Source organism: Schistocerca serialis, chromosome 1 (genome assembly GCF_023864345.2).
Source record: "Schistocerca serialis cubense isolate TAMUIC-IGC-003099 chromosome 1, iqSchSeri2.2, whole genome shotgun sequence".
Lineage (NCBI taxonomy): Eukaryota > Metazoa > Arthropoda > Insecta > Orthoptera > Acrididae > Schistocerca > Schistocerca serialis.
In genome coordinates, this window is record NC_064638.1 from 970,446,659 (window position 1) to 970,458,996 (window position 12,338).

General features: G+C 37.7%; 1 protein-coding gene across 1 annotated transcript in view; it reads right to left on the bottom strand.

The window, feature by feature from the left end:
• Positions 1-12,338, bottom strand: part of LOC126412913 (DNA-directed RNA polymerase I subunit RPA1) — a 298,986-nt gene that overhangs the window by 186,536 nt on the left and 100,112 nt on the right. Inside the window, exons 8-10 of the mRNA XM_050082804.1 lie at positions 6,717-6,857; positions 6,495-6,635; positions 3,057-3,277 (exon numbers count right to left, since the gene is read on the bottom strand). Of these exons, the coding sequence (XP_049938761.1) occupies positions 3,057-3,277; positions 6,495-6,635; positions 6,717-6,857 (503 nt within the window). The remainder of the gene's footprint in view (positions 1-3,056; positions 3,278-6,494; positions 6,636-6,716; positions 6,858-12,338) is intronic.

Genomic DNA, 12,338 nt, shown 5'->3' on the forward strand with positions numbered 1-12,338 from the left:
TCTGTATCACATTCACATAACAAATGCGTAATTATGGTAATGGAAAGTCATTGGTGGACTATAAATTAAAGAGTAAAAATAACAACTAACTGAATAATTGGTGGGGAGAGGCTGAGTCAGCAATAAGCACATAAACTTGAGAGAATACTACTGGTTTTTGGATGAATTCATCTTCTGAGTTGTAAAGCACACACACACACACACACACACACACACACACACTTGCATACGCACAGCCACACTGTCCTCACTGATCACATTGTGTCAATTAGTGCCAACAGCATAGTAGCTTGACTAGGTGAATGCATGTCGGGTCAAGTAGATGGGTGGGGTGGGGTGGGGTGGGGTTGGGTTGGGTTGGGTTGGGTGGGGCGGGGTGGGGGGAGGGGGGAGGCGGAGGGGGTGAAGGGGATGGAGGGGCTGGGAGAAAGGAGGTGTGAGTGGGATGGAGAGTTGAGGAAAGGTGGCTGACAGCTGCAAGGGAAAGGCAGCAGATGCACAGAATGCCGGTGAGCCAGTTCTGGTCACAAGTGGGGGGAGTAGTGTGCAACACACAGGGACAAAGAGGTATGAATTAGAAATGTGCATCAAACAGAGAAAAAGGCAACTTTGGAGAGGAGGGTGTGAGTACAGGATCAGTGAAGCTATGATCAAGAGACAGGGAATACCTTTGACAGGCACTAGTAGAGACTGAGGCCAGCAGGATTAGGGGCTTGAAGGATATGGTGCAGGAGATTTCCACAAGCTCCTGTGACACAGCGACCTCCACATCTGCCAAGAAGAGTGGTAACACAGGTAGATCAGGATCTGGGAAAGATGGTGGAAGGCTGGATAATCAGGCATTGTGTTAGGCACCACACGAATGCAAAAGGAATCTGTGAGGGGTTTCCAGAACTGAGTGAAGATAAATGGGCATCTGTATGCAACACAATGTGACTTTCTTGTTTCTGCTGGGCCCTTGTAAGTCTACTTCAGAAACATTCTCAATTAAGCGTAGGACTACAGACACTGCCAATGGACATTTCATGACATGTGAATGCTCTGGCATTCGATCACTAGGATTATGAAAGTCCTGTCCAGGAGGAAGGGGGGCAATGGGGAGGGGTGTTGCTTGGATCTTATTCTAATACTTAAAAGTCTTCTACAGCTATAATGTACAAATATATTAATAACTAAACAACTATTGAGCTTTTTCTGAAGATTTGTATTGAGTGTCTGGGTACAGATTTTAATTATCTTTGAGCCACATTTAATATAACACATTCACTTTTACCACTCTGGTTATTAGGTATTACTATGGCTTAGTGCAAGAACAACTGATGTCAAAAACATCTTTTTTGTGGGACTCAAGTGTTGAAATTTATAGAAAAGTTTCAATGCTGTTAATACCTTATTCTGCAGTTTCATATTTGGCACTAATAAATATGAGTATCAATGCTATTATTTGTGGCATCTAAAAGTTCTCTAGCACTTTTATAATTTTTCTGACACTGGAAAGTTTTTGTATTGAGTTAGTTTCAGTAACTTTTGGACATTGGTTGTTTTTTGACATTCTTTAATTACAAAATAGGCCTATTTCTGCCACTTTTGGCAACACAGTAAATCAGGAACTTGTATTAATAAAAAATTTTGCTTTTATACATTTTGCACTGACCCCCATACATTCATACAAGAAGCAGCAATATTAGATAATTCTGCATGTCATAATATTTGAATGTTTTCTCTATATGGAATTGTCGTGGTGTGTATCAGTATATAGTAGAGGAAGACGAAACACCTCTTTCAAACTCAAATAAAATGTAATTTTCATACTGTAACATTATCCATCATTCATAAGGATGCTACGCAGCTCCTGGACAGCTTTGTTAACAGGTTCTGGCACGATGCCGTATTTTAGAGGTCATTGGCTCTTTGACCTTTACTACAAACAATCATATAGGTGTCATGCGAATGGGCTGCAAATCATGATTCACTGAATGTTTGCCTCTTCTTGTTACATTTAACATCTTGGACAGAAGCAAAATGTATAGTATACATTCTCAGATGTATTACACCTATATTGTTTTATGTAATGAAAATCCTTTGTTTTCTATGTACATAACATCAACGAAGTAGTTCACTGAGATTAAGCAAACTGTTCTGCTCATATTAGACTAAATTTATTGGTGTAATGGACTCAGCATCCACATGGATGTGACAAGTTTCAAGGAACTTATGATTAATAACCTCTAACTTCCTGTTATGGTATTTTTCCACATGAAATATTTTCATGAACATGGCTGAGAAATTAATATTCCTGTTGTCGCATTTCCAGGAGTCACTACACATTCAGACTACTTCAACTTCTTCACAAAAACATAAAATAAGTTTCCTCCATGGCCAGCAACAGTTCATCCTACATATAATACTGAGTGGATCTGTGCTTTCTGGTTACAGAGTACACAGTTAAATGAAGAGTACACAGTGATCATTTGTAGAAAGCCGTCACACAGTATAGAAGGGGAGTTGGGGGGCAAATCTGCAGTAAATGAATGCTTTGATTTTCCCTAATTTTTCTCTTCGTTTATTTTCTTCTGCTCATAGCTATATTTAAATGAACTTCCTTTTCTTCTTGTATTATAGTTTTTTCTCGCATTGGTTGTTCTAGCAAGGAAAAACATGGAAGGTCTCTCAGCAATATATACACTGGCTGTTATTGCATGAAATACTTCCTTGTTTACGATAGGACATTAGTTTCCCGAGTTATTGCTTGAAATACTTCCTTGTTTACGATAGGACATTAGTTTCCCGAAAGCCATGTACTGTTATTCCTGTCGAAGTTTGTTTATTCTAACATACAAAACTTGGTAACTTTCTTAGCCATTCATGTAATGTATCTCAAATTCACGAAAAACTGACATTGGTTTTCCTAGCATTTAGCCACAGTTAATTAAATTTGTAATTATCAAAAATAATACAATATTAATTAGATAACTGTGTTAATGTTTCCAACATACATCACAGTTTTATTGTAACCAATGTTTTATAACTAATACAGGTTGACAGCCACATATTACCCAGGATGTACAGCAGGTCCTCTTGTAATAAGCATCCGTAAATGATTGGCATTCCATGCTGTTACTGGTACTGGATATGTCAATGTCATAGCAAACCTTTCAGGAACACCAATTTCATCTACATCTAAGTTAGGATCTGGAGTAATTACAGAACGAGCTGCGAAATTGACTCTCTTGCCCATCATATGCATTCGTATAATGCCTTCTTTCTTCTCAATGATCTGCAAGAAAACAAAATCTAAAATGTCTACAGCTACCCTACTTTAATGAACAAGCTGAAATAAATGTACGTATTCTGTTTGTTGTATTTCTACTTATGCAGACCATGCATATTTTTAACCGAGTGGGATGGTAAAGTGGAAATAGTGAACTTGAGTTCCCAACCAACACAAAAATCCTGATTTATAAATCATTATTCTGCTTTTGCTGTCTTCTTAATTTATGCAAGCTGGATTGCAAAACAGTTACTTGCATTGAATGCAAAACAGTTACTTGCATTGAAAGCAATCCAGTTTCTTTCATACTCCTTATGGCCTGAGAAAAAGGTTTATTAGCTTCCCCCTCTAATCCCAAAATGGTAAAAAATCTACACTTTATACAACACAATGTAGCAGAATAATGAGATACATATACTGAGATACACGAAAGTAAATGAATAGCAACTGTCGTGCAAGACTTTTTTCCTCTGAAATACTGAAGAGCTCAAAATACAACATTTTTATAAAACATCAGAACTACTCATCAGTGTAAAAGATTGCATTCTCCTATGCTTAAAAATAATATGAACTGCAAAAGCGTGCATATTATTTATTATTTTCTGTTGTTACGATAAGAAAAATGCAAAGTATATGCAGTAAGGTTTGCTTTTCATTGAATTAAGCAACAGAATATCCAGGACGGAATAATGACAATAACATGAAAAGGTTAAGATTGATATTCACCATACAGAGGAGATGTTGAGTTGCACACAGTCACAACAAAAAGACTGCTATACCTTTAAGCTTTTGGCCAAAAAAGGCCTTCTTCTAAAGTATGAAGGGGACACACATTTACACAAGCACAACTCACACACAATAGTGTCTCTGGCCACTGAGAGCAGGCATACTTTCCATAATTTTATACAATTAAATTACACTGGAAAAATGGCTATTTAGTAAGAGGCACACGGGAAGAGTGTATAGTGGGGAAAAAATGCTAGCTTTTGAAATGAAAGGAGTCTTTATCTGGCAAGAGAAAATTGATGGCAAAAATGAGACTACTCAGGACAGTCATCAAAGATTCGCTCTTTCATGAAACACAAAGTGTAGCAGATACCAAATAAAAAAAATAATAAAATTCTTGCAACACATGAGACATGAGAAAATGAAAAGTCAAAAGTGGTATTTTTGTTTCATTCATATTGGTATTTTCATTCTCTATTTCCCTATTTCTGGCATTTGACCTGTCCTCTGTCCCCAACCTCATCTCGACTGTAAGGGAATAAGTAAGTTCAACTGTTGATGAATCACTGAAACAAAACAAGCGACATTACTTCTTACTATCAGGAAATGAGGATGCTACTGTCTGTGTTCAAACTTAGGGTTTGTACGTTTTGAGCCCTGAAGAGATTTAGTCGTTTAAACTGGAAAAAAGCAAAAGTTCCCAGAAACATTCTTTATTGACTATTGATAACTGCAAATAATTTCATTTCAATGAGAAACTGAGCATCTCAGAAATTATGGTACGGGAGACTTAGTGAGGAAGTAATTACAGCCACTCAAATGGAAAATCACTTGAACACGGTTTCAATATTACAGTACGTGCAATGATGGTGTACACTAGTGAATGACAATTATTATGCTGAACTTGCTTAAAGCACTGAAATTAGGACTATGATAATAAAAACCAGATCATATTTGACTGTGAACATATGTATAATTAATAATAAGTCACCATCAAAAAAAGCTTACTGTAGCAAAATCAAATTACATAAGCTGTGAGTTAGTTTGAATGGGATGGGGGGGGGGGGGGGGGGGGGAGATTGGGGAAAGAAAAGAGGGGGTCAAGAGAGAGACGAGATGGTAATTGTGTGTATAATTAAAAAGTATAACGTATCTGAGAAATTGTGAACAAAAACCTCAAGAAATATATTACCACAAACAACATATTAAGCAAGTTCAACATCATAATGTTCATTCACTAATGCGCATCATCCTCGTACAAACTACTAATGCCCTCTCTCATCGGAAGTTTTCCTGTCACTTATGTCCATCTGAAGATGACATTTTTATAAATGCTGAAACCACAGTCAAGGGATTTAAATAAAGCCTCCATTTTGCAACTGATTGACTGATTATTTCTTCCTGAAGATTTCGCCCTATGGCTACTGCTCCAGCCATATACAAGATTTTTAAAGGGAAGAGTAGTGCAAGTGGTTATTAAACTATATGAGATGCCAAATACAGACTTCTAATACAAAATGAAGAAAGTGGATTCAAAGAAATCCATCATTTGTGAAGACATACTGCATACTGGCAGCAAGAAGTCAACATGCAATCCCTATACCTCATGAACCAAGTAATTACCTACATTACACAGACAAAGCATCAGCACAAATCTCCATTGACCTTCTGGTACTCAGACAAAGGTACACAGCTCATTTTTCTTCACTGAAAGAAACTGTAACTGTCAATTGATTTGTGTACATTTTGGGAAAATTATTACCATAAAAATAAAGTAATAAAAATTAACTTCACATCTAATAATGTTCCCCAGCTTCTCAGGACTTCAACAGTGCTTATAAACTACTAAAACAAAATTTTTGTAGCACCAATAAGCTGTTTATGTATACAATAGACATTTGAAACTAGTTTTAGTCACAATACCATTTCCTAGTCGCTGTAATTTTCATTATACTAAATAATATGAACAGCCCATTGCTGTTACATACTATATTGGGATCAACAGTCATAATACACTTCCAAATTGCACCTGTGCAATTTTTACTATAATCACACTTTAAAAAATCACTTCTCATCTATATTCTGATATTTACCATCATAATGCTGCTTATTAGAGCTCCAATAATTTTTTTTTATTTATTTTTTTAATGTAAACAATATAATGGAAGGAAACATTCCACGTGGGAAAAATTATATATAAAAACAAAGATGAGGTGACTTACCGAACAAAAGCGCTGGCAGGTCGATAGACACACAAACAAACACAAACATACACACAAAATTCAAGCTTTCGCAACAGTTTGTTGCGAAAGCTTTTTTTAATGCAATGTCTACAAAAATATTCTTATAACCTACGTTTCTCTGCAATAGCACATTGAACATGCTGCAGACAAACGAAATTCATAGAATGATTCCCATGTCTACCTGTCAGCAACCCTGTCATCCTGATATTTTAAGACAAATATTAGTTTCTGGAATTAAAAGTTATTCACAGTACCTGCTTTAGTCCAATAAGATTCTTCTCTGTAGAACGAGCAAGATCCGAATCAACCAATTCATCAACGTGCTGCTGAAGAGTTTTCCAGGCATTATGGAGCTTTTCACTGTCAGTATTTCCTTCCAGTTCTTGTACTAATGCCTTTACAGAAAAAGTAACATTTTTTGCTTACTGTCTTACAAAATTTAAAGTCAGGACATCATCACTTTATGCAAAACATACCTTTCCATCTTCAGGCAGATCATTGGTATTTCCACTTAGTTTTAATTTTATGATGTATTTTAAGATTACACAGTCTTGTAAAATACGTTTGTAGGATTGAGACTGAGGGTGTTCGACTTTTCTTCCGTCAACAATATTCACCTGTGAACAGAACCTATATCATGTCTGCTGAAGCAGCATTCCTACAGCTCCACAAGTTAAACACAATACCACATAATACACACATGAAACACAATAGCACATATGGTAAGAAGTAAGAAGCACAGAATGTTAAAAAACAAGACAGTATGATACTACTTACTTAATATTTGGAAAATATCTCCTACAGGAACTTGATCACTCAACCATAGAAAATAGAACTGATATGAAGATTAAATGACAAGCAACCCTCCCCAACTCTTAAAGAGAACTAGCAAGTACTGCATGTTACAACATATGAAATTAACAAAAACAAATGTCAGTAACTAAACTTATTTAAATTAATAAACCTGGAGAGATTTAGCATCCTAATTGCCTACTTATAAGCGTACAGGTAAAAATTACAGAGCAAATGATGACAATCATATACGAACATGCACTAGGAATAGCAAATGGGTGAAGTACGAAATCAAGAACATACTGCGTATGCTGCAAACCTTGACATTTCAATATTAAAAAGAACATACCTTAGCAAGCCAAGAGGGAAACATTATTACAAAGCCATAATTAGGCACATGAATTCCTCAACTCTTAAATTTTACATGGAATTGTAACTGCTACAATAACCAGTAATAATATGCTGTAATAAAATCAAATGCATTTAAAATTAGGGCGAGCTGGTGGAGGGGGTGAGGGGGAGGGAGGGAGGGATGGGGGGGGGGAGAGGGGGGGGGGAGAGAGAGGAAGAGAAGAGGGAGGGAGAGAGAGAGAGAGAGAGAGAGAGAGAGAGAGAGAGAGAGAGAGGTTTGAAAAGGACACACTTTAGTTTCAAGTTCAATCCTATTTATTTCCCTTCTACTGTTGCTAGCCCTTATTATCCTGTATAAAGTATCTTTCTTTTTAAAAAACCCTTTGGTCAAATTTTTGACCATGTGCTTCGTGTGCTTTACTTAAAGATATCTTTTATCAAAGTTAGAGCATGGTCCTAGCTTTTACACAAGTTTGTCACTGTATGCTTGTCGCTTCACTTGCTTCTAGTGCCTTTAACCTATAACGTGATGAAGTATATTTGGTGCATGGTTACCACCACAATGATCATTCGTAAGTACAAGGAATATGAAATTCTTCGTAACAAACAATGCTAACTACAAAAACCACAATTGAGTGTCTTTCTTTATCATCCCACCCAGTAAGCCTCCCCTGACCCGGTGTTCTGGGCGAGTTTTCCGAATTCTACCCCTTTTCCTGGACCTCATTAGCCCTTTTCCTTCACCCCTCTTCCTTCCCCTTCAACCCTTCTGCCAGAAGGAAGAGCCACTGGCTCCAAAAGTTTGCAAAATACATTGTGTGTGTGTGTGTGTGTGTGTGTGTGTGTTCTCCTGCCACCACTTCACAATTGATTTTTTTTCTCAATCTGGTTACATGATATTTTCAAAAATTGATTATTTTCATAGATCCAATGGTGTTAGAATCTCATAAAAGAATAACTGCAGCAATCACTTGCATTCGATGTGGCTGCACTTTGAATGATGTATGGAAGAAATTAAATGCACTACAGAATTAAAAGTAAGTATATAGAACTGTAATTAATTGAAAATATAGTTATTTTATAACATGAAAATACACAGTTCAGATACATTTGTGTTCGTTAACAGGTCACAAGAACTGTCATTTTTATTATCTGGACTCCTGGGCATGGACAACCTTTGCTCTTTCCTCCAGAATCTCAACACCTACTCTTAAATCCACTTCACTCATTCTTTCTCAATGAGCCACCCTCCTACTGTTGACTTCCACCTCTCAGACGGTTGCATTCCATGTCACAAAGTCTCTTCCTCACAGGCTGGTAATCCATAGATGCCGCACGTGCAGTGGAAAGCTGCAGATGTCAAAATATACCACTGTCTTATCATCAGTCTTCTGACAGGTTTGACGTGGTCCACCATGAATTCCTCTTCGGTGCCAAACTCTTCACCTCAGAGTAGCACTTGTGATCTACGCTCTCAATTATTTGTTGTACGTATTCCAATCTCTGTCTTCCTCTACAGTTTTTACCATCGACAGGAGGGTCGCAACATGTCGATCACAAGTGCTTATTTGGTAGACTCTGCGAGTGCCGAGAGTGCACAAAAAAAAAAAAGTTGGATAAAAAGAAAAATTGTTTTTCATAGCACTAAACATGTGTGCTCGTTCAACCCAAATGTGTTGTTCCGTTTGTGAATGAGCACAAATAACTGGTAAAAACATCCGTCTTGAACCTCTAAAACTGTGTTCAGCACATCTAATCACGAATAATGTTTCTTGCATTAGTTGAACCAGCCTCCATCTGTTGCTAGTTTATTTATTTACCTTTGCACATTATTGATTTAGTTATGTGCATGAAGAAGTCAGTGAGTCTCATGTCATTACAGTGCACTACCAACTTCTATGCTGTAATAGCGCATGTAACAAATGTTGCCCCCCCCCCCCCCCGCCCCCCCATGAACCATGGACCTCGCCGTTGGTGGGGAGGCTTGCGTGCCTCAGCGATACAGATGGCCGTACCGTAGGTGCAACCACAACGGAGGGGTATCTGTTGAGAGGCCAAACAAACATGTGGTTCCTGAAGAGGGGCAGCAGCCTTTTCAGTAGTTGCAGGGGCAACAGTCTGGATGATTGGCTGATCTGGCCTTGTAACATTAACCAAAACGGCCTTGCTGTGCTGGTACTGCGAACGGTTGAAAGCAAGGGGAAACTACAGCCGTAATTTTTCCCGAGGACATGCAGCTTTACTGTATGATTAAATGATGATGGCGTCCTCTTGGGTAAAATATTCCGGGGTAAAATAGTCCCCCATTCGGATCTCCGGGCGGGGACTACTCAGGAGGACGTCGTTATCAGGAGAAAGAAAACTGGCGTTCTACGGATCGGAGCGTGGAATGTCAGATCCCTTAATCGGGTAGGTAGGTTAGAAAATTTAAAAAGGGAAATGGATAGGTTAAAGTTAGATATAGTGGGAATTAGTGAAGTTCGGTGGCAGGAGGAACAAGACTTTTGGTCGGGTGATTACAGGGTTATAAATACAAAATCAAATAGGGGTAATGCAGGCGTAGGTTTAATAATGAATAAAAATATAGGAGTGCGGGTTAGCTACTACAAACAGCATAGTGAACGCATTATTTTGGCCAAGATAGACACAAAGCCCATGCCTACTACAGTAGTACAAGTTTATATGCCAACTAGCTCTGCAGATGATGAAGAAATAGATGAAATGTATGACGAGATAAAAGAAATTATTCAGGTAGTGAAGGGAGACGAAAATTTAATAGTCATGGGTGACTGGAATTCGTCAGTAGGAAAAGGGAGAGAAGGAAACATAGTAGGTGAATATGGATTGGGGGGAAGGAATGAAAGAGGAAGCCGCCTTGTTGAATTTTGCACAGAGCATAACTTAATCATAGCTAACACTTGGTTCAAGAATCATAAAAGAAGGTTGTATACCTGGAAGAATCCTGGAGATACTAAAAGGTACCAGATAGATTATATAATGGTAAGACAGAGATTTAGGAACCAGGTTTTAAATTGTAAGACATTTCCTGGGGCAGATGTGGATTCTGACCACAATCTATTGGTTATGAACTGCAGATTGAAACTGAAGAAACTGCAAAAAGGTGGGAATTTAAGGAGATGGGACCTGGATAAACTGAAAGAGGATATAAGATGAACATCAACAAAAGCAAAACGAGGATAATGGAATGTAGTCAAATTAAGTCGGGTGATGCTGAGGGAATTAGATTAGGAAATGAGACACTTAAAGTAGTAAAGGAGTTTTGCTATTTAGGGAGTAAAATAACTGATGATGGTCGAAGTAGAGAGGATATAAAATGTAGACTGGCAATGGCAAGGAAAGCGTTTCTCAAGAAGAGAAATTTGTTAACATTGAGTATAGTTTTTATGTGTCAGGAAGTCGTTTCTGAAAGTATTTGTATGGAGTGTAGCCATATATGGAAGTGAAACATGGACGATAACTAGTTTGGACAAGAAGAGAATAGAAGCTTTCGAAATGTGGTGCTACAGAAGAATGCTGAAGATAAGGTGGGTAGATTACGTAACTAATGAGGAGGTATTGAATAGGATTGGGGAGAAGAGAAGTTTGTGGCACTTGTGGCACAACTTGACTAGAAGAAGGGATCGGTTGGTAGGACATGTTTTGAGGCATCAAGGGATCACAAATTTAGCATTGGAGGGCACCGTGGAGGGTAAAAATCGTAGAGGGAGACCAAGAGATGAATACACTAAGCAGATTCAGAAGGATGTAGGTTGCAGTAGGTACTGGGAGATGAAGAAGCTTGCACAGGATAAAGTAGCATGGAGAGCTGTATCAAACCAGTCTCAGGACTGAAGACCACAACAACAACAACAACAACAAATGTTGGCAAGACACTGTAAATAGTTTGTGGGCACTGTCAGCATTAACCCGTGCATACATGCTGACACTTAGCGAGATCACCATCACAATTCCCCATGGCAAACTGGATATTATCTCAAAGTTTTTGTTTGGTCATCAGGAAGATTTTGTGACAAAGTTCTTCAAACATGAACTAGTTAAATAAAAAAAAAATAGTAGTCCAACAACATCACGTATAGTGATTGCATGCCAAAAATCATAAAATTTATCATTTTCATTCCAAACGAGAACACGAATTTTTTGTAACAGAGAGAAACAGCACAGGCATTTATTTATAGTTTCAAACTACTATGGCATTTATGAAGAAGAGAAATGTCGAGAGACATCTCAAAACATTGCACCCAAATCGGAATGCCGAGTTTCTGTTACACTATGATCTGGGAAAAAAAAAAAAAAAAAAAAAAAAAAAAAAAAAAAAAAAAAAAAAAAAAAATCAATAAATTTGAAAATCATTTATGTTTTCAGCAAAATATATTCACGAAGCCAGCAGACAAAATTGTTGCTACGACTCTTGCTTCTTACTGTGTTTGTATAGGTGGAAAGAAGAAAACTCTTGGAAGATGGTGAGTTCATAAAAGCAGCGTTTCAAAATGCTACTGATAAGTTGTTTCAGAATTTCAAAAACATATTTGATATAGTGGCTGCCATTGGTCCCTGCAACTCTCATCAAAAATGGTCACAAGAAGTGGAAAATCCATGCTGGAATAATGAGAATATTATGAAAAGGATAGATCGCTACTCACCTTATAGCAAGTTGCAGATAGGCATAACAAAAAGACTGCTAAACAAGTAAGCTTTCAGTCAAAAAGCCTTCTTCTGAACTGTACAACACACACACACACACACACACACACACACACACACACACACACACACACACGAGAAGACTTTTTGGCTGAAAGCTTACTTATTTAGCACTCTTTTTGTTGTGCCTGTCTACAACAACATTTCCACTATGTGGTAAGTAGCAATCCATCCTTTTCATAATATTGTCACATTCACAACAGGAGTTGAAAAAATGTCTACTGATACATTTT